This window comes from Tiliqua scincoides, chromosome 2, assembly GCF_035046505.1.
Source record: "Tiliqua scincoides isolate rTilSci1 chromosome 2, rTilSci1.hap2, whole genome shotgun sequence".
Classification (NCBI taxonomy): Eukaryota; Metazoa; Chordata; class Lepidosauria; order Squamata; family Scincidae; genus Tiliqua; species Tiliqua scincoides.
In genome coordinates, this window is record NC_089822.1 from 87,079,534 (window position 1) to 87,102,738 (window position 23,205).

The window sequence follows — 23,205 nt, forward strand, 5'->3', positions numbered from 1 at the left end:
TGGGGGGGATTGGGATTGCACCTGCTGGGCCCATCCCATCCTCCGTAAGTGGATCATTCCTTGAGCACAGAGTCTATGTGCATGTGCTGTCTTTGCAAACTGTATCCTGCATTTGGCTTTGCAGAATGTAACCTCATGATGATTCTGTTCACCTGATCTTCCAAAACGTGATTTGGAGGGTTGGGGCCTGAGTTGTGGATTTGTATGCTTCCTTCTTCCCTCTCCCCGCCTGTTTTCACTTTCTGTTTAGCGCCACTTCTAATTTGGCGCAAAACCCAGTTTGCACTTTTCGGTTTCTGATTCAGGTTTGGACAGCAAGCATTAAGTAGTTTGTGGATTTGGATGTTGCAGCAAATTTAGCACTCAATTGTGAATGGAGATGAAGCCACAAGAGAGGGGAAGGAACTTGTCAGCACAAGCACATTTCTAAGTATCTGTACTGGGTAAATGAAAATGTCTTCCCACCAATACTGTCTCTGGCCTTCTGCATTGTTTGGTCTAGTAAAATTGCTCTCTTTTGTGCTTGGCATCTGGATCTGAAAGTAGACTTGTATGTGCCTACTGGCTTATAACTGTGCCTTGCTTTGCTTAATTCTTCCGTTGCAGGGGTGTCCCCGCAGTAGTTGATTTTGCTGCCATGCGTGATGCTGTGAAGCTACTAGGAGGAGATCCAGAGAAGATCAACCCCATCTGTCCTGTCGATTTAGTAATTGATCATTCCATCCAGGTTGACTTCAACAGAAGGTGAGGCACAGCCAAGGATCTGGTCATGGTGGAAATCTATGGGGCAGCTGTTTAGTCTTTTCTTTAAAATGATTATATCCCACCTTTAATTATAAGGATTCCTGAGGTGGCTAATAAATCCTGACATAAAAATTCTAAAATTCAGAATAATTGCTAACAATCTGCTCACCATTCAACACTGACATTTGCGACAGTAGCGTCCATTAGTACTGAAAGCTGAAGAGAAGAGCAATATCTTCAGCTTGTTCCCTGAGAACAGGCAGTGTGGAGCCTGCCCAATAGGTATTCCAAAGGTGTTCCAAAGGACTTCACAACTGAGAAGTTCCCATTTCTTGTTGCTAGCAGATTCCCTGGAGAAGGAAGGTAGAGTCTGAGCAAGGCCTCCAAAGAAGCTCTTAATATTTGGGCACGGTCATGTGAGAGCAGGTGGTCTTTTGGGTATCCCAGTCCTTTTTAAGGTCATTTGGGACTTGAAAAGTTAAGGCCAGTACTTTGAATTGTTCTTTTAAGTACTAGCATAATACGTTCCAAGTATCAGTTTATAGCCTAGCAACTGTATTTTGTGTCCATTGCCATTTCCAAACAGTCTTCAAGGACTGGCACTGCTTAGAGCTAGTGTTCTGTAGGACCATGCAGTAAATTCCCTTGAGTCCAGCAGTTTCTTGGGTGTTAAAAGATGATAAAGTTAAGGAAAGTTGAGATGTTTTGTTTGTTTGCTTTTGGAGGTGTGTAAGCAACCAGTCCAGATCATTCCTCCTCATCTTGGCTCTTGGTAATTTTAACATCCCTGAAGAACAGTGGAGCAAATGTTCAGTGCCACCTTGGCAAAGATTTGTGCATTAAGTATTTCTTTAGAATGCCTCTTTTGCCATAAGAGCATCAAAAGAACCCGTGGGAAAAGTCTGAATGTCCACTAGTCCAATGTTCTGTTTCTCTGGGACTTGGCCAGCTAGAATCTTTTGCGGAACTTACAAGTAGGACATGAGGGCAAGGGCCCTGCTGGATCAGACCAAAGGTCCATCTAGTTCAACGGCCTGTTTGTCCCAGTAGCTCATCATATGCCTCTGGGTGCCCATCAGCAAGACCATTCTCACTATTGCTTCCCAGCAACTGATATTCAGAGACTTCCTGCCTCTTGGCCTGCAGGTAACATATAGCTGCCATATCTAGTAGCCCCTGATAGACTTGTTCTCTGTGACTTTGTTTGTCTGTGACTTTTACAGCCATCTAAGCTTTGGCCACTGCCACATCTGCTTGCAGCAAATTTCATAAATCTTATGCTGTATGAAGACGTAGTTCCTTCTGCCTGTTCTAAATCTCCTGCCCATCAATTTAATGATGTGACGTTTGGTTCTAGTTCTCTTTTGCCCCCCATTGTATGTGTTCCCAGCATCGGGTCTTCAACTGTCTCTTCACATAGAGGTTCTGTCTACCTGTTGTGGCTGATACATCAGTGTGTCTTGCACAGTATATTTGCAAAACACTGAGCACATTTTGCCAGATCAACAGTACCGTCATTTTCTTCTCCCTTCTTCCCCTCACCAGAATGCTCACTGCTTGTATAATTCACGTTCTACACAACTCTTCCATTACGTTTTCACTGAGGATTTTAGTCTGTGCCAAAAATGCCTGCATTCAATATGGCATTAGTACTTTGAACCAGAGCGTAGGAATTACTGCAAAAGCTCCTTAAGCCCTCTTCACTGCTTGATTCTAGCTCCCTGGCGCAAGGTAATTAAAGTGCATAAAACTGCTGATTTCACTAAAAGCAAGCCTTGTTTTGTTTCTTATTTATTTATTTATTTATTTATTTATTTATTTATTTTTGCCCACACACATCAGACCTCCTGCTACATGCTGTTGAAGGTCTTTCAGTCACTTATGTTCTTCATTTGCAGGCCAGACAGTTTACAGAAGAATCAAGACCTGGAGTTTGAAAGGAACAAAGAAAGATTTGAATTCTTAAAGGTACAGGAAAGATTCTTCCTCTGTGCATTCAGAGTTGAGATGTCTGTGCTATTTGGATTTTTTGTTTTTTTCAGCTCTTGATGTCAAAAATAGTAACTTCTGGGTGGAGCCTGGGGCTACCCCAGTGGGGCAGAACCTTCCCAACAGAAGGGAACAGAATCTCTGGGGCAAATTTGCAAGTTGGTTGACCTTTTCTTTTCAGCAATATCTGCTGACAGGACATGGTTTTACAATGGGATAGATAAATTGTTGGCTAGTTAGGAGTGCTAAGTGCCTTTTATCTAAGAGACTGCACCTTTATTTTCCCATTTGTGTTTCAGTGGGGTTCACAAGCCTTCCAGAACATGAGAATTATTCCTCCAGGCTCTGGGATTGTCCATCAAGTGAATTTAGAGTACTTAGCAAAAGTGGTCTTTGATCAGAATGGCTATTATTATCCAGACAGTGTAGTGGGCACTGATTCACATACTACAATGATTAACGGCTTAGGAGTCCTTGGATGGGGTAAGTGCTCTTCAACTTCTGCCGCTTGTATGCTGGGTATTTCAAGCTGCATTTGAGAACATTTGAGAAAGAAGTTGTACTGTGCCAAATGGTGGATGAATAGAAGCACTTCCAATTGAACCAGGCTTTCTTATATCCTACCACTTCCTCCACATAGCTAAGTGGGTTGAAACACTGGTTAAGACTCTATACAGGTAGGACCTCCATATTCACAGAACCTGTATCCTCGGATCTGGCTCCACACGGGTCCCTTGGTTCCGTGTTGAGCCAGACTTGGCCCAACCTGAGCTCTCTGGAGGTGACTGGAGCTGTGCTCTGGTCACCTCTGGAAGACTTTCTGAAGCCCACAGAGACCGTGGCCTCTGCGGGTTTCAGAATAGCCTCAGAGCGCAAAAAAGTGACTTCCCTGGAGCCTCCTGGAGGGCTTCCCTGGGCCTCTGAATGCCTTATAAGTGCAAAAAATGCCCATATAAGGCCTTGGGAAACCAGAAGTGACTTTTTTGCCCTTATAAGGCATTGTGAGGCCCAGGGAAACCCTCCAGGGAAGTCTTGTTTTTTGCACTCTAGGGCCATTCTGAAGCCTGCAGAGGCTGCAGGCAGACACATCCAGCCTCTGCAGGCTTCAGAAAGCCCTCCAGAGGCTACTGGAGCACAGCTGAAGGTTTAATGGTACTGAAATGGCTGGTTTCATTATCTGCAGGCAGGGGGAGGCTAAAAAAGAATCCATTATGTATACTGAGGCACCATCTGTATAGATAGCCATGCTACATCAGGGGTAGGTTTTTCGTTTTCCCCAACCTATATTAGCTTGACTGTCTGGCTCATGCTGCCAGGTGATAAGAAAGATTTGGTTTGATGTCCAATACAAATCTCCAGTCTAATGTATGTGCTGAAATGGTTGCCTGGCTGACTGAGCCTTTTCAGTGATTAAAAGTGCCAACAAGCCCCTTAACTACAATTAAGGCAAGAGGGGTAGCATTCACTCTTGTTAGTGTTAAGACTGAGAGCTTCACTATAACATCCATACTATCCTGTAGAGGACCAGAGCTGCTAAAAGAAAAGAAAATTTGGAATAGACATTTGTGTGAATTGGCAGCAAACAAATCAGTCTTTATTCATTCAGATATTTTATTCTGACTTTTGCCATGTACTGTAGGTGTCTTACAAGTTACAAAGGTCTATAAAAAAAACCATCCTTTAGTTGCCTTTCATCCTTTAGGATGTTTGAATGAATTGAAGATACTTTTGGGGTGTTGAATCCAAGAATGGCATTGTTTTTGCCCAATTGGCTCTAGTTTGGGGAGGTACGGCATAGCCACCTTATATGCTGATTCAAGCAGCTTCCTCATGAGGTAGCCATGGCATTGGTTTTCTCACAAGAAATCAAATCAGCATATAAGATAGCTATGCCATACCCCCAAAACTAGAGCCAATTGGGCAAAACAATGCCATTTTTGATTCAGCACCCCAAATATACCCAAGAACAGAGCTAACATTTAAGACAGAAAAATGTGTGTAGGCCTATGTTATTTAAAATCAAACTTCAAAAATACAACTTGTATACAGCATCAGCAACTAAAACCTCCCCCTCCACACCGAGATTAAATCCCTAGAAGATTACAATACAATTAAAAACCCACTTAATTCCAACCAAATCACCACCACCATTTAAAGAGAATCCAAACAAGTAAGTCTTAAGGTTTCTAGGGTATGCACAGACTCAGCACATACCAGCAAACCGAAAGTTTTGTCTCTTCCCATTCTTGATGGGTTGTGTTCTCTTTAAAGGTGTAACTTGCCTGATCAGCAAATAGAAGCACAAACAGTGCAAGCTGATAAACCCCTTTTTGGAAGGCTTTGCAGTTTTGTCTTGATTGCACTTTGATTGAATTCAGCCTTTGCATTCTAGTAATGGCTGCTTTAACCCTTTACATAAGATCTAAAGTAAATATTTGTGATATATTTGAGCCGCATGTTCAGGAAGTCCGTTTGAAGGAAGGCAAGGAGTATAGTATTTGCCATAATATCTGAACGTCAGTGTATTTTGTAGACATTTGACTTAAGCTACTTGCTTATGACTTTTGTGCCAACACAATGACATGTTATAGCCCAACAGAATCTCTTGCTGAACACTGCTGGGGAAAAATAGATGTGAAGAATATCTGAAGTCAAAGGTATTTGGGGCATCACTTTGTGTCCGGATCTCCTACAGCCTATAATGTTGTTGCTGTTTTTACTAGCTGTTCTCCTAAGGGTTCCACGTTGCTCTGATTGGGTTGCATGAGAAGAAGACAGTTGATTTAATTGTTCACTTTAATGTTGACCAGGTGTTGGTGGCATTGAAGCTGAAGCAGTGATGTTGGGCCAGCCAATCAGCATGGTGCTTCCTGAAGTGATTGGCTATAAATTGATAGGCAATCCTAAACCACTTGTCACATCCACGGATATAGTGCTCACAGTTACCAAGGTAATACTCGTGTATTTTATTCACATTTTTATACTGCCCTTCTGCCAAGGAGCTCAGGGTGATGTACATAGTTCCTTTCCTCCTCACAGCAACCCTGTGAGGCTGGTTAGGCTGGGAGATCATGACTGGTCACCCAGGAATCTTCATGGCCGAGTGGGGATTTGAACTTGGATCTTCCATGTCTAGGTCCAGTTCCCGAAGCACGATACCATCCTGGCATCACATAGTGTGCTGCTGCTGTTATTCAGTTTCTAGGCATATTCTCTTTACTTAATTCCAAAAATTTGCCTATGGTAGATGAAGGGTGCAGTACCTCTACAGCAGAGCTAATGTAGAGGGCAGCCCAATCCTTCCCAAATCCCTCCCCCACTGATGCAGCCATGCCAATGGGGCACATGCTGTATCCACAGAAGGGGGGGGGGATTGAAAAGGTCTCCTTGGTGTAAATGAATGTTTGCTCACTTATGCTGGGGAAAGCCTCCATCGCTGCCGTGGGACTCCTCAGTTCCATGCCTGCTGAACGTAAATCTGAAGCATGTAACAGCAGTGGTAAGGGAGGCAGACAGGGTTAGGATATTGGTGCACACGAGTGCCACTGATGCCTCCCTCCACCTCCCATTCCCTCTCCCTCCCTGCCTCATTTCACCCCTGCCACACATACCTTTGTAGGTCCAATAGTGGGCGTCCAGTACTGCCGCCCAGTGCAGCAGCGCACCTAAAGTGGCTGCCACCTGAGACTGTTTTACGACAGGTGAACTGTGTTCCTCTGTCATAAAGCCCTCTGCATGACAGCCCAATCCATGATTGGGCCAAAAGCCTGTGAACTCTGAACCAGGAAGTCCTCTGTTCAGATATTGACTCATCCACAAATTCATGAGGTGACCTTAGGGAAGTCACTGAGTCACTGTCTTCTCTGTCTTGATCTACAGTTTTGGGGTAATAATATTGGCATGTCTTATTACTGTTGCAAATATTACAGAGAAGGGCTATGAAGACTTGCCATGTGCTAGATGTGAGAAGAACAATAGCACATAATTCTCAACTGTACCACAGTTAACAGGGACCAATTCCCACTCAGTAACTGGTTATATTGGAGCAGTGTAGACCTTTAACTGGTCGTGATGGAGAATGGGAACTGGAAGAAGTTAGGTTTTTGGTTAAGGAGTGAGTTCTTTAGGGACTTTTTTCCTGAGTCCAAGCCAGAGACTTACAATCAGGTGGCTTTTGAGCAAGAATCTGAAGGGTGTGATTTGTGTGGCATTTCTGAGGTGCAGTGCAATGGAGGAAGTGTCTCTCCCACCTTCAGGGCAAAACAAATGGCTAGAACAGGGGTGCTCACACTTTTTTGGCTCGAGAGCTACTTTGAAACCCAGCAAGGCCCGGAGATCTACCAGGGGGGAAGGAAGCGTCTGACAGACACCCCCTTTACTGTATGGAGCCCCTGCTGGAGTCTAGTCAGTTTCGTCAGTTTTGTTGCTGCATGCCTGAAGAGCAGCTAAGTGTCAGTTTCAGTGTCAGTTTAGTGTCAGCTAAATATGTCAGTTTCGTCTAGTCACTAGAAGAAACTGACATATTAACAGTTTGGAGAGACAGGGCTCCGGGATCTACTCATTTTGCCTCGCGATCTACCGGTAGATCGCGATCCACCTATTGAGCACCCCTGGGCTAGAATGATTAAAACAAAACCATATAGAACTCAAGTTACATAAGGAAGACACTGGAGTCCCAGAGACAAGAATGTGTGCTTTAAATGTCACATTTGTCTAAGCAGTGTATGTTACTGCTACCTTTGGACTGAAACATGGCCTGTGCATCCATATGTTAAAGGCAGTGGGAGAACTTGGGAAGGTACCAGTAAGTACCGTCCGTATTGGGGGGTTCTCTGATTTCATACTCTTGCAGCACATTCATATGTATCTGCTTAGAAGTGAGCTCCATTGAGTTCAGTGGGGCTTACTCCCAGGTAAGCATGTATAGGGTTGCAGCCTAAACCTTGTGCATCCAATGAATTACGTTGGAGCACATTATTCCACACCGTGGCTAAGGCTACGTGGTAGTCAGTGCCTTGGATGGGAGACCACTGGGAGTCCTTTGTAAGAGCCAGATATTTTATTCATCATATGGATGAATAAACCTTTGAACAGTGTTTCCAGGGTGGTTTGCAATAACGTGCATTATACAATCAAAAGAAAATAAAAGTACAAAGACAACTTTATAATCAACATGAAAACTGCAGTTAAGCTGTTAAAGCAATTTAAAAAGCGATTTCAGAGAATAAAATGGACTTTGACTGACATTAGAAGGACAGCCAGCCACCCGCCCTTCTAAGTAGATATAACCACGATAAGTTAAATACTTTTTAAATGGCTCTCAGTGTTCTAATATCTTGACCAAGAACCTGCCATGGATAACGATAAAAGCCTGGGGACAAAACTAAGGTGCCATAAATATTTAATCGCCTTGTGTGAGATAATTAGTCAACATAATTAGAAAAATAAAATTCAGTAGAGGTGCATCCAATTTGGGACAATATTAAACAAATTTATTATTCTTGGCAAGTGGAGACATTAAAATTTTCATGTGGACAAAGTGACTTTTCTGAACTGCTTTACCACTGCAGTTTTAAAATTCAAATCTCTCCTTGGTACTGCGAGTGTACATGCAAGAGAGAGAGAAAGGCAAAATGAAAGCTGCAGACAAAGGCTTGCTTACCAAAAAAGAAAAGCCACTGAAGACAGTGGGACTTACTCCTGGATTGAGCTGTCAATGAGGCTCTATCGACGGAGATTGTGTGAAAGAGCCCAGCTTCTCACATGACGTTTGAGATCACAACTCTCTCACTTCTGATAGGGGCTGGGTTTTTGTCACAGAGGACGAGCTTGTGTCACGTGGTACGAAAAACCGTTTTTATAATTGGTTACAGCACCTCCGTCAGGTTGGAGTTGTGGGTAAATTTGTCGAGTTCTTTGGGCCTGGGGTAACGCACTTGTCTATTGCGGATCGGGCCACCATCGCAAACATGTGTCCTGAGTATGGAGCCACCGCGGCCTTCTTCCCGGTTGATGAAGTTAGCATTGGGTACCTGGTTCAAACAGGTGAGTGGCGGTAAAACAACATGCAAGAGGAGCAATTGGGCTCTTAAAGGGTATAGTGTTCCTGGTTTTTTGCATGTGATCTGGCTCATCAACTCCAACAAACACAGTCAGGCTAATGTGGGTAGCAATATGTTACTGCTTTGTGGGTCCTGGCAAATACTAAAACTGCTGCAAATACTAAAACTGCTGCAGTGCTTCAACCTCCTTCAGGCTGTCACCCGATGAGTGGGTTGTAGGTATGTAGTTGACTTCATTGCATTGTCGCTTAGCTATTGCAACTAAAAATCTCATTCTCTCTCTCTCACATGCGTGCTCAAATAGAAACTAGAAAATATGGATATAGTCCCAGGTGCCAATTGCTCAAGCAAAGATGTACTGTACAGCCAGATCATTCCGTTTCTGCTCATATAGTTGTTGTTCTGTATAGATTACCCCAACTGATAGGACCACCACTGCAACATATATTGTAACTCTACCCTCCATGTTGAGCTTATGTTGTAGTTCTACAAAAATGTGAATTCGTTAGAAATTAATTCATAATCCTAGCAAGATCACTTCAGGAAGTTTAAATTTTAAGCACACATCTGCATATTACAAGTGGAGTAAGTAATAAATAAGATCCACCACTGCGCTTGTCCCACAGAGAAGCATTTATATTTCATAGCCATGTTTTGAAAAATCTCCATCTTCAACATCTGCCCCAGTTATCTGGAATACAGCTATGCAGATGTGCTTCCTAAGGGCCAGTATGAGGATTCAGAAATACATTTTTTCACAATCAGGATCCTCAAAATTTTCAGGCATGGCAAAAATTGCAAGGGAGGGCACCAGGATGCAGGTCTCTTGTTATCTGGTGTTGTCCCTGGGGCATTTGGTAGGCTGCTGTGAGATACAGGAAGCCAGACTAGATGGACCTATAGCCTGATCCAGCGGGGCTGTTCTTATGTTCTTAAGAATCTTGCCTGTAGAGCAGCATTTTCAATCTTTTTCATCTCACATCACACTGACAAGGCACTAAAATTGTCAAGGCACACCATCAAGTTTTTGACAATTGACAAAGCACACCATGCTGCTGGTGGAGAGGCTCACATCTCCCAATGGCCCTACTAATAAATGACCTTCCCCCGATTTCCTGTGGCACACCTGTGGACCACTCACAACACACCAATCTGCCACGGCACAGTGGTTGAAAGTGGCTGCCTTAGAGGGTTTTAGTCATGTTTATAATTAAGCAATTTTGCATCTAGTTCCCAACATTCTGGGTTTAGCCTAGTCTTGGACATGTTTGAAATGTCCTAGTCTTTGAATGTCCTAGTCTTAGCCTAGTCTTTGAATGTTGGAAATCTTTTTAAAAATTATATATAGCATCCTAAAAATTTGATTCTGTAAGATAGTGCAGTTATGTGTATTTGAAAAGGTGCAGCTTTGAGTGGTTCTTTCTATCTGCTTTAGGGCGCGATGAAGAGAATGTTAAGCATATACGGAAATACCTTCAAGCCGCAGGAATGTTTAGAGATTTCAGTAACTCATCTCAGGATCCAATTTTTACTCAGGTAGATTTTTCTTCATATTGTCTTTTCGTGCCTTTTTTTAAAAAGCTCTTTCTCTCAGTACCTTCATATTGCCTTATGTGAAGTCCTCTGTATCCAAAGGAAGAATAAACACAGCATAAAATTACATCACTCCAGTGCTTTTTGTGCCGTATGTTTGGATCACAGATTGTGATTAACCGTCCACACCATCTGTTAGGGGTTTTCAGGAATATTCTAAACGTTTTCTTTTTGTTAAAGTAAGTTTCCATCAGGTACTTGCAAAGAAAAGCGAACGTACGTCATATTAAAGATGAAGTGAAATGGTTAATAAAAAAGCATTCGCATTTCCCATACCCATCAGGGCAGTTTGTGAATATTGCAAATAAGGCTTTGGGAAATTAGTGGATCAGGAGCAGTCTGGAGCATTGCATTTTGTATGAGAAAAGGCTCGCATCTCTCTCTTTCCTTAAGTAGATCATAGAGTTGGATTTGCAAACTGTTGTGCCTTGCTGCAGCGGCCCTAAAAGACCACAGGACAAGGTTGCGGTCTCAGACATGAAGACAGATTTTGAGGCCTGCTTGGGAGCGAAGGTAATGACTCTTCAGCCTCCTGCTAGAATGTAGTTTTCTCTTTACTGTGCGTAACAGTGTTGCAAATGTAGCCCTGGAGTTCAGTACTGTGGGTCCTCTTTATCTGCTGGTTTGGCACCCACGGATTTTACTCAGTGTGGGTGCCACTTCTGGAGGGCTTCAAGAAAGTGCCTTCTGGTCACATCTAGGAGGCATTCTGAAGTGCGGGGAGGCCTCTTTGCATCTCCGAAGTCCTTCCTTCCGAACACTTCGGAAAGATGCTTCCGGTTTTCAGTAAACCAGAAGTGCTTCTCTGAACCATCCAGGAGGCCTTTTGAGGCCTTTCTGCACTTAAGAAAGTCTCCTGGAGACTTTGGAGAGGCACTTCTGGTTGCCACAATGTCGTCATCCCCCCTCCCCCCCCGCACAATGTAATTATCTGTGGAATTCGGTATCTGCAGGTGTCTGGGAATGTATCCTCTGCTGATACCAGAGGCCCATTGTATTTCTCTATCCTCAGTCCCCAAATACTTTCACTTGAGGAACCTGCCTTATGAAATCTGAAAGTTTATAAGGATGTTTTGTCCAATTATTTTTGATATAAAGTTATGATCTGCTTTAAAATATGCATTAGATGGTAAATAGAATATAATCTGATCTCACACTCCACTGGCATGAAAATATCTTTCCCTCTCAGGGCCTGCTTTCTCTGCTTGTAGATCAGTCTCTGACATACAAAGTCCTCTTTCCTCCTTTGTTCTCATGTGTTATCATGCTTGAGCTTCTCGATGATGGCCTCTAATAATGACACATTTCTTCTTTCCTTCCTCCTCCTGTTCTCATGTGGAATTTTGGGTGGCTTAAGATTGTGATGTTTGGTTGGTTGTCTGAATATTTGCTCTCCCTACATGTCTGTCTTGTGCCAATTCAGAATATGAATGGCAACAAGACGATTTAGCACCAAATACTGAATTTTGTGACCAAAATGATACACTTGGTGTTGACAGATAAATGCATCTTTCCAGCTGCAGAAAACTGAAATTATCCTAATACAATTTTTTGATTATAACCAATCTCCAAATAATCTAGTGATGGGCAAGGTTTGGAAATGGGGCTTATTCAATGATGCTAATATACTTATTTATTATACCTGGCCAGATAGAGGCAAACAGGAAGATCATGAGGTGGTTCCCCTTTCCATGGTATTTAAGTTTTAATATATGGATTACTTTATCATGCAAATAATCAGAGCGTATGTAGGTTATCTGCTGGTTCAGAGGATTCTTCCTCTGTTTCTTAGTAAGATAAATCAGCCTGTCTCCTCTGTGAAGGTTATTAAATTTGGACGTAGAACTTTTTTGTTCTCTTTGCCACCTCTGTTGAGCATATGTTGCTGTAATTGAAAAAGACTCCTTGTTTGCACTTTCTTATAGCAAGGGTTTAAAGGCTTTCAGATTGCTCCTGAACTTCACAGCAGCCATATGAAATTTGTTTACAACGACAAGGAGTTTGAACTGTCTCACGGGTCAGTCGTGATCGCTGCCATTACTAGCTGCACTAATACCAGCAATCCGTCTGTTATGCTAGGAGCCGGTAAGCACATTGACTCATTTGTGCAGTCATTTTATTACCCTTGTAATTTGGCATTTGAGGGGTAGGGAACAAGTGAAAGAGCACCTTACAGAAGCTGGCATAACTGATTTGTTGTCACTAAACCCCAGCATCGATTATGCTCTTGGGCGTACTGAGCCAGGGATGCTGGGTTAGAGAAAGCAAGGACCATTAAAAGTGGTCAAATAGAATTGTCATAAATTGGGAGCATTTGAACGGACTGGCTGCCCTATAGAGTTTTGCTCTGGTGATTGTAGTTAGAACTCTGAAATTCACACAGAATCTTCCCAATCAAGCATTAATTTGAAAAATAAATAGACTGTTGAGGAGCAGGACAGACCCAGAGTGCAATAACTTGAAGCAACTTCTAGATCTGACATAAAGTCTTCTGGAGCCATCACCCAGAACTTCTATAGTATTTGAATGTGAATTGCTTCTCGAAAAGCTGTGGTTGATTATATAGTAGGGGTAGCCAAACTCATTGACTAAGCTCTTTTTTGGGGGGGGGCATCTCAATTAATATAACAGGTAAATTTAAAAATGCTAGCTTTATAATTATTTACTGATTATAAATTCAGAGTCCACTGAATTAAAACATAAGTTTAATGTTCATGGTGAGTAAGTATATTTAAGAATACTTCTTAAATATTGCTGCTCTCACACATCTGAAATTTATCATATGTGGCTCTTATGTTAAGCAAGTTTGGCTACCCCACTATATAAGATCAGCATGGACTGAACAACACTGAATGAGTAATTCTGTCTGTAACAGCAGTGCTTTGCTCATTGGGCTTCAGAGAATAAACTGGTGGTGAAATAATAGCTTTTTTATTACAGAGTCTTGTAATGTAACTCTTTGGACTTGTATTTTTCATGTGGTGTTCCATGATTTTGACATGTGTTGGCTAGCTGACTGGGGCCCTTAGCCAATCAGAGGTGTTGCTTGCAGGTCAGGAAGTTTGGTGGTTCTCACCCTGTTTCAGGAGAAAGGTCGGAGGCCATTCTCTTCAGGGAAAGGTCCACAACTCTGTGAAAGATGCATGCATGTCCAGAAAAATGCCTGGGATTCTATCCCAGCCCTCTCCAGTTTTTTTGAAAGGGGGATGGACCTCTGATAGCAGGGCAGAGAGTTTGAAGAGCCACTGCAAGTCAGAATAAACAGTGCTGGGTTAATGGACAAATGATCAGACTGAATGAATGACAGCTTCATCCATTCATTGGTTTATATGACGGTGGATGTCCTTGGCAGGATTGCTTGCGAAGAAAGCTGTGGAGGCTGGCCTGACTGTGAAACCATACATTAAAACTAGCCTGTCCCCAGGAAGCGGAGTAGTCACCTACTATCTGAGAGAGAGTGGAGTTATGCCTTTCCTTGCTCAGCTAGGGTAAGAGATTATTTTCACTTTCTGGCCCGAGAGCTCATTGAAGACTCTTGATTGTGCTTAGAGATCTTGGGGTGGTGGTGGACAGGTCGATGAAAGTGTCGACCCAATGTGCGGCGGCAGTGAAGAAGGCCAATTCTATGCTTGGGATCATTAGGAAGGGTATTGAGAACAAAACGGTTAGTATTATAATGCCGTTGTACAAATCGATGGTAAGGCCACACCTGGAGTATTGTGTCCAGTTCTGGTCGCCGCATCTCAAAAAAGACATAGTGGAAATGGAAAAGGTGCAAAAGAGAGCGACTAAGATGATTACGGGGCTGGGGCACCTTCCTTATGAGGAAAGGCTACGGCGTTTGGGCCTCTTCAGCCTAGAAAAGAGACGCTTGAGGGGGGACATGATTGAGACATACAAAATTATGCAGGGGATGGACAGAGTGGATAGGGAGATGCTCTTTACACTCTCACATAATACCAGAACCAGGGGACATCCACTAAAATTGATTGTTGGGCGGGTTAGGACAGACAAAAGAAAATATTTCTTTACTCAGCGCGTGGTCGGTCTGTGGAACTCCTTGCCACAGGATGTGGTGCTGGCGTCTAGCCTAGACGCCTTTAAAAGGGGATTGGACGAGTTTCTGGAGGAAAAATCCATTATGGGGTACAAGCCATGATGTGTATGCGCAACCTCCTGATTTTAGGAATGGGTTAAGTCAGAATGCCAGATGTAGGGGAGAGCACCAGGTTGAGGTCTCTTGTTATCTGGTGTGCTCCCTGGGGCATTTGGTGGGCCGCTGTGAGATACAGGAAGCTGGACTAGATGGGCCTATGGCCTGATCCAGTGGGGCTGTTCTTATGTTCTTATGTTCTTATGTTCTAATGTCAAGACCATTCCCCACTTGGAAAAGTCAGTGTTAAAAGCACATATCCAGGGATATTTCAAGAACTGTTGTGACCAATTGCTTAAACGAGAAAATAACGAAATGGTGGCAAAAAGCAATGAGTGAAACAAAGTAGCTAGAAATATGTACTGAAACAGGGTACAAACTGATATATGTGAATCAAAATCTAGTTGTTGCTGCTGTTTCAATTCCCTAACAATAATCAAAATAATACATGGAGAAAGAAAGATGCAGAATCAGTCTGTTGACTAGTTTATCCACTTATCTTCCATCATGCTTATAAATGGGTGCCAAGTCACTGCAGTTGAGAGGTAATCATGACCACGTTTAGCAAGGCAAGACTATAATAGTTGCTGGACTTTACCATTCCAGGGTAGGCAGGGGGATCATATGACTGAATAAATATATAAACAAATACAGAAATTGTATTTTAAAAATTACTACACATACATGTTAAAACAAACATATTGGGAGGAAAAAAAACTGGAACTCTTCTCCCTAGCTTCTGTTTCTCATGGCTCCCCTGTATAGAGGAAAAATAATAGAGAAAAATTCCCAGCACATTCAAATTATGCAATTTCCTGCTCTATAATTTTATGGATGGGGTGTGTGTGGGTGTGTTGCTGTCTACCTTTATAAAAAATGAGTAAAGACAAACAGAACAATCAGTTGGGGGAAAAACTGCATTTTGCTTGCTACAACACCTGACTAATCACATTTGTTCCTTATCCTTTAAGATGGAATTGGACAAATCACAATTTAAAATCTGCATGAGCATATTCATACATGACAATCAATAAGAGAAATGTAATTAAGTACAGGTAGTGCCTTGGTATCTGCAGGGGATCTGTTCCTGGACCCCCTTGTAGATACCAAAAAAAGTGGATTAAAAAATCCATGGTTAGGCATCCCTTAAAGCCTCTGGCAATGACAGGTGAATTTCAGCTAGGTGGAACCCCAAACTCCCATAGCATACCTGCAGACCATTTGTGGCACTCCCATGTGCCATTGGCACAGTGCTTGAAAATAGCTAAACCAGACCTGTAAGTAGTGAGTGAGAGGGGCAGAAAGTGGGCAAAACCATGGCAAGGAGATGGAGGAGCTTTAGAATTTTATTCCTGTCATATTATATTAATTATGCCCCTCCACACACACACACACACACACACACACACACACACACACACACCCACACACACCCACACCCACACCATATCAATCCAGGGGAAAAATCTTGCAGTAAAATTAAAGATACTGTTTCACTAATTAAAATAGCATGTCTAGGGGCACAATTAGAATGTTGCTCTCTTTTAGGCCGATAGTATGCTTTGCAATTTGTTTGTGCGTGTGTGTGCACATGTCTTTCAATACATTATCTATCCCATGTTCTCTAAAGGTTTGATGTGGTGGGCTACGGATGTATGACATGCATTGGTAACAGTGGACCTCTGCCAGAGCCAGTTGTTGAAGCCATTACTCAGGTAAACATCAGCTTCTAACAGCCACAGCCATGTACTGTGGAGGCTTGCCAGTCCTTGGTTCCTGCCCTGCAACGGTGCTGATTGCCATAACGCTGTCAGTGCCTATAGCAAAAAGTGCTCTGTCATCATGTGACTTTGTGTGCTTCTAGCAGCGCTGGCAGGATGGTCTGTACCTTCCCACCCCTGTTGGTGGTGATTTTCCTGCTCGCTGGAGAAGGTATGATGGCGGGTGAGGCGGGAGGGCAAAATGGGGCAGGGAAGAGGTGGGGAATGAGCAGTTGGGTCTCAGGAGTGGGTGGGATTGGTGCACTGGCGCTGCCAATATCTGAATCCCCTTTCCAGGCCCAATCTTGCAGCGCAGGTCAATTCAACTTGTGACCTGCAAAATAGTGCAAAATAGTGCACTGCAAAATAGTGCAACCTGCAAAATAGTGATTGCAGGTCTGAATAGACCCATCTGCACCATAGAGGCTTGACTAGAAGAGACCTCTGCAACTGCCGCCCCACCATGGGATGCAGTAGCTGCCATTTTGGTGCCACTGCATTAGCGGGGGTGGGAAGGATAAGATTGGGCTGTAGGTCTTCTACCACATATTCTGCTGGTATGTCAAATACAAACTACCGTTTTAGCTATGGAGACTGCTTTGTGAACTACTTTTAGTTGAAAAACAGTGTAAAATATTCTTAATAATCATAATGTTCATGAAAAATGGCTCAAGCCTAACACCTGCCCAGGACTTGTGACTGCAGGATTTATGCAGCAGTAGAGGCAACAAAACTTGTACAAATAGATTGGACACAGTCACTTGAAGGGTGCAGCGAGTACAGCAGTAGGTTTCTGCCGTGGACCTACTGTGTGTGCTCAAGCAAGAATCCTATTAGCCATATTTTAAGTTAATCTACTTGTAAATGCACTCTGGGATAAGTATTCTGCTGCTGTACATCTGCACAGTTCATTTGTCATCTGAAAGATCATTTTGGTGGTCCTTCAGAAATAATCTCTCACTCTGATGTGCAGTGATGATAATGTTGTACCCACTTGGTATGCACTTCTGACTTTCTGGGAAATCAGTGCCTCATCCGGCATCCTCCAATTTTCATGTGATGTGGAGGGGCGTCATTGGGAATTCCATAGATGTGTTTACTGAGGGGTTTTCATTTGGCTGAAATGGAAGTCATTTCATTTGGTGCATTATTATTATTATTATTATTATTATTATTATTATTATTATTATTATTATTAACAGTATTTATATACCGCTTTTCAACTAAAAGTTCACAAAGCAGTTTACAGAGAAAAATCAAATAACTAAATGGCTCCCTGTCCCAAAAGGGCTCACAATCTAAAAAGATGCCAAGGAATACCAGCAGACAGCCACTAGAACAGACAGTGCTGGGGTGAGGTGGGCCAGTTACGCTCCCCCTGCTAAAAAAAGGAGCACCCACTTGAAAAAGTGCCTCTTACCCAATTAGCAGGGGTTATTACCCAATTAGCAGGGGTTATTTGTGACTCTGCTTGATAAACTTTAAATCCAGGGCTCATGAAAGTCATCCCTGGATGTTGCACAGCCCAAAGGTTAATACCAAAGCTGAGTTTACACAACCACGTTTAATTGACAGCAAACATATGGTAGGCTTGTACATCCCCACCCCTTGCCCACAGACACACAGTTGTCTCTCATTGGGAACCTCTCAGTTGAGATAAAATCCACGGTAGCAGGCAATTGCAGTTATGAACGAATGCCATTGTGAAATCTCTCCCAGTCTCCTTATGAAACATTCCTTATGGCCTTAAAACATGTTGTTAATTTCTGCCCAATGTTGCATATTCACAACAGGAATCAAATGTGTATACCTGTGGGCTGGGCAGAAATGGGTTAACAGGCTCTGAACTAACCATACATGTCAAAACTGGTTATTGTCATCATGTAGACAGTGTCTCTTTTACATCATTTGTATCAGTTCATAGAACAGAATCATGTTATATGATAAAGATGTACCACACCTCAACCATATCTAGCAAATCAAGTTAGGCAATATGGGAGGGAGGGGGAGAAGAACCACCTTTGATCAGGCCTAGCAAACATTGCCTGATTTAGAGCTCTGAATTAATGTACTGTAGCTTCATGTTGTGAAACAGTTGTGTTATTGCGGAATGTCTTAGGAAAAGTTTCCCGGGATGTCTTAGGAAACTTTTCATGGATTTCTTTGACTTTAGAAACCGATTTCATCAAACCGGCTCAGGAATCCGTGTTGTAATAAAATTGCAGTAACCAACTGGAAATCATTTTAAGTGGGAATGCCACTCAGGCTTCAAAGGAGACTGGCTCTGTATTCTCCATGGACTTTTGCAGTTTGAATTGAGACACGGCTGCACAGCCTGTGACCTACTACACTGAATACGGGACAAAGTGTGTGTGGGGGGGGGGGGTGTCAAGCACCTGGCAGGCTGGTGGGCAACAGGACACCCTGTTTTGTGGGCCAAAGCTGTGTAGGCTCTCATTAAGCAAGGCACTCAGGAAGCCCCCCTGTTCTGTGTCAGGTCCCAGGTCTGGTCTGAAGGCAGGAGAGGCAGCAAATTTGCTTAAGCTCAGCAGTGTCTGCAAGGAAAACCACCTGGGAACTTCCACCTTGAGTTTCAGCATGGCAGACAGATAGGAATAATATGTCAAATATTAAGCATTTGCCTAGAGCCCTTCATCCAGTAGCTGCCTGATGTTTCCACAGGTGGGTGGAAGCCAGAACATAACAATTTCAAGTAGTCTCGGTTGCTTTTAAAAAATAATTCAGACTCCCTATGAATCTCATTTTTCTCTCTCTCTCCTTGCTCAAGTCTTCTGAGTGTGTGGAATTAGAAATGGCCACATCTTTTTGTCTTCAGTGTGTTCCTGTATCCTTCCTCTTGCACAGGGTGATCTTGTAGCTGTGGGCGTCCTGTCTGGAAACAGAAATTTTGAGGGCCGTGTCCATCCAAACACTCGTGCCAATTACCTGGCCTCTCCGCCTTTGGTAATAGCTTATGCCATTGCCGGAACTGTCAGGATTGACTTTGAGAAGGAACCTTTAGGTAAGGCACATCCTGAGGGTATTTTCTCCTGTAAGTAATTAATTTGATTAACAATCCAGAAAGCTTGTGTGGAGATAATGGGGGCTAATTTCCTCTGTGGTAATAAACCTTCATCTGGGCTGTAGAGCTGCAAATGAGGTCTCACATGAACAAATGTTCCTCCCTACACAATATCCCTACCACGTAGAAAATGGCGTCAAGGGTTCTAATCCAGCCTTATACCTGGTTTTCTGCTTTCAGAGATTGTCTTCCTGTGGAACATTCTAGGCACATCATCCATGGAGTCTGAAATATAACAGCCTCAGAGTGGGTTTGCTACCTAAGTTGGAGCTAGACCTGTGTGTGCTGTTGCTTTACAGGCGACTAAGGGGAACTAGATATTGCACCCTTATTAACTGGGCAGAAAGGCATTTTTCAAAGTGGTGTGCTCTTATATTTAGCAGGGGAAGAGCAACTGTCCCCCTTCACCCCAGCATGGCATCTTTTCCATTGGTTGTTGCTGGTGTGTCTCCTGTGAGCCCTTTGGGGACAGGAAACCATTTGTAGATTTGTTTAGCTATGTAAGGGCGCAATCCTAACCCACTTTGCATCACCAACATAAGGGCAATGCAGCTCCAAGGTAAAAGGAACAAATATTCCCTTACTTTGAGGAGGCCTCTGTGAGTGCCACCTAAGTGCAGGACTCAGCACATGTCCCATTGGCACAGCTGTGCCAGTGCTGGAAAGTTGGTTAGGATTTGGGCCTAAACCACTTGATGAACTGCTTTTTGTTGAAAAGCATTATATAAATATTCTTGATGATGATATTGTCAGCCAAATTCTGTGCATGTCTACTCAGTCCCATTATAGTCAGTAGGGCTGCAGCCAAAGAGACAAGGCACTGATGTCGTGGTCCAGGTATCATTCTCCTTGCCAGCTGTGACATTGCGTTGCAAATACTGCTACATTAGGCATAAAGAAGAACATGCCACACTGGCCATGGAAGAATGAGACATTAGAGCAGGGGTGTCCAAAGTTTTTGGCAGGAGGGCCACATCATCTCTCTGACACTGCGTTGGGGGCCGGGGAAAGAAAGAATTAATTTACATTTAAAATTTGAATAAATTTACATAAGTTTACATAAATGCATATATTAAAGATGAACTTATATGTATGAATGAAGGTCTTCCAATAGCTCAAGGCCTATAAAAGGCCTTGCACAAAGCAAGGCTGGCCTTTCCTTTGCTGCCACTACTGCATCACAGACATGAAACAGCAAGCAGTGGAAGAAGCCCTTATCCCACAGCTCACGCAAAGAGGTCGAACAGTTGCCTTCACGCTGAGAGCAGTTGTGTTGGGCCAGTGCAGGTGGCAACAAATCTCTGGAGGGCCAGAGGCTCATTGGAGACTGGGGGCTCCTTGAGGGCCACACTGAGAGGTCTCAAGGGCCGCATGTGGCCCCAGGGCCGGGGTTTGGGCACCCCTGTATTAGAGGAAAGATAAAAACAGCCGCTGTGCCATGTGCCTGTAACTTCAAGTGTATCTCTCAATGTGAGGTTGAACAGAGCAGCGACAGCAATCCCAAGTCTCTGAATGTGAATATCACATAGAGGCACTAGGGGAAAAAAACCAAAGGATGAGCCATTTTTCTCATTTTCCTGACAAACAAATTGTATCTCAACAATGCCATGTGCTGCTAGTCTTTAGGAGTGCAGTTAATCTGCAGAATGTCTTTGTCATATCTCTGAATGCCAGATGCAAGGGAGTGGCAACAAGATACAGGTATCTCCTTGTCTTGTGTGCTCCCAGAGGCATCTGGTGGGATATTGTGAGATACAGGAAGCCGGACTGGATGAGCCTTTAGCCTGATCCAGCAGGGCTCTTCTTATGCTCTTTTTTATAATGTGATCTTGGGCTAGCACTTAGAGAATTTTAAACTTTCGTTTATTATAAATAAGTCATTTTGACTGCAAAGAACTAGTCTGTTAGTTTATTTTTACCTACAGATATTTGTATCGCATCTTTTCCCAAGGGAGGCATTCAGGACTTTGGCATATAAGAGGGTGGCGGGGGGGGGGGCTTCCAGCCCTGGGTACCAGGCTGCAGGGGGGTGCCCAAAAGGCATTTCATGTCATGACTATTATTGAAAATAATTTTGTCATGGGGGATGCTAAAAATTTATGGGCCCTGGGTGCCAAATGACCTTGGTGCACCACTGACTCAGGGCAGCTAACAACGTATTAAAAGAACACTATAAGATGCAATCATATTAGCCAAAAAAGCAATGACACTAAACATCAGACAGCACCTGAAAGTGGTATTGAAACAACATAACTCGGGGAACAGATCAACACAAATGCAGTCCCCAACTTTCTCGCAATATCCTGCCAGTGGGTTTGGGTGTGTCCGATATATACTGTATAAACATTTGGACTATATTTCTGCATGGTTTCAAGCCTCTGTACTCAATGTATGGCAGGTGTAAATGCACAAGGGAAGAAGATCTTCCTAAAAGACATTTGGCCCATGAGAGAGGAGATCCAAGCTGTTGAACGTCAGCACGTCATTCCAGGGATGTTTAAGGAGGTCTACCAGAAAATAGAGGTGATGCCTTGTCTTAATACATGCATTGATTACCTGCTTTACGCCTTTCAATCAGAATATCTTTGATAGATGTTTCCAGCTCACTTCTTTCTCCCAATTAACCATCTTGCTGCAGTTCAGTATCATTCTGATTTTAATTAGCACTTTGTAAGGCAACTAGATTCGTCAGATAAGACTGAATTAATGTCTGCCTCCTTCCTTGACTATTTGTGTGTGTTTTGCATGAACAAAATCCTGTTCTAGGCACCGCTGTTGGTGTGTGTGCATGTATGTTTTCACTGTTGGTGATACAGCCCAGCTCATTGGAGTTCAGCTACGACTGTGTGTGTGCCACAATTTTGCAGGAGCATGAACAAAAGTGTAGCAAATGGCACTGAGCACAGAATTCAGTTTCCGTAAGAATCTTAACTTTTTTAAAGCAAGTTTCTAGTCCTTATAGCTGCGTAGACACGTACAGAAGTATGTTGGCAATGCCTGCTAGGATGGGAAAGGAGCAGTGGTGCAACTGGAGTGAAGGGTTACTGTCACTTTAATTTCCCCACAATGCCCTTAACTGGAGTAACACAGGAGCAATCTGGTCAGGAGACCAGGACATCACGGAGAACTTAAAATGATGTGTGCTCTCCGTTTTGCAGGAAACCTCTGTGGGGGAAAGGATAACATGCATGATTTTTCTTTTTTGGCCAGTAGCTCTGAGAGGTATGAATGTAAAATGTTGCCGCCTTATTTTTTGCCTTATTCTAATTTTCAGACAGTAAACAAATCTTGGAATGAATTAGAAGTCTCCTCTGACAAGCTGTATGCTTGGAATCCAAAATCCACATATATTAAATCTCCCCCATTTTTTGAAAACCTGGTAAGTGTTTCATTTCCACTTCCAACTGTGCCCATTGACCCATTTGTACAACTGATGCTAAAAAATATACAATTTAAAAATGTATACTTTCTTTGCTCATTTCAGACTTTGGAGCTTCAACCCCACAAATCCATAGTTGATGCCTATGTCCTCCTCAACCTTGGAGATTCAGTCACCACTGATCACATATCTCCAGCAGGGAATATCGCAAGAAACAGCCCAGCTGCCCGTTACTTAACCAGCAGAGGGTGAGTCAAGTAGTCAGTGGGGTGGGGAGTGGGAAGAGGTCCTTTATGAGTGGACTTTTCCCTTTCATTCAGTTCATTTCCCGCACCATAACATACTTTGCATTTATATAGCGCAGTGGCTCTCAAAGTGGTGGGTCGCAACCCACCTTTGGGACCAAAATGGATCGCTTTCATTTCACTGGGCGGGGGGGTGAT

General features: G+C 43.1%; 1 protein-coding gene across 3 annotated transcripts in view; it reads left to right on the forward strand.

Annotated features, from left to right (window-relative positions):
* The window catches only part of ACO1 (aconitase 1), a 55,583-nt gene that overhangs the window by 25,321 nt on the left and 7,057 nt on the right, over window positions 1-23,205 (forward strand). For all 3 annotated transcript variants that reach the window (XM_066613280.1, XM_066613278.1, XM_066613281.1), the window contains 14 exons: window positions 607-744; window positions 2,643-2,712; window positions 3,033-3,216; window positions 5,544-5,683; window positions 8,607-8,778; window positions 10,231-10,331; window positions 10,785-10,901; window positions 12,314-12,473; window positions 13,741-13,876; window positions 16,172-16,256; window positions 19,167-19,323; window positions 21,782-21,906; window positions 22,658-22,762; window positions 22,868-23,010. In XM_066613280.1, coding sequence (XP_066469377.1) covers window positions 607-744; window positions 2,643-2,712; window positions 3,033-3,216; window positions 5,544-5,683; window positions 8,607-8,778; window positions 10,231-10,331; window positions 10,785-10,901; window positions 12,314-12,473; window positions 13,741-13,876; window positions 16,172-16,256; window positions 19,167-19,323; window positions 21,782-21,906; window positions 22,658-22,762; window positions 22,868-23,010 — 1,833 coding nt within the window. The remainder of the gene's footprint in view (window positions 1-606; window positions 745-2,642; window positions 2,713-3,032; window positions 3,217-5,543; window positions 5,684-8,606; window positions 8,779-10,230; window positions 10,332-10,784; window positions 10,902-12,313; window positions 12,474-13,740; window positions 13,877-16,171; window positions 16,257-19,166; window positions 19,324-21,781; window positions 21,907-22,657; window positions 22,763-22,867; window positions 23,011-23,205) is intronic.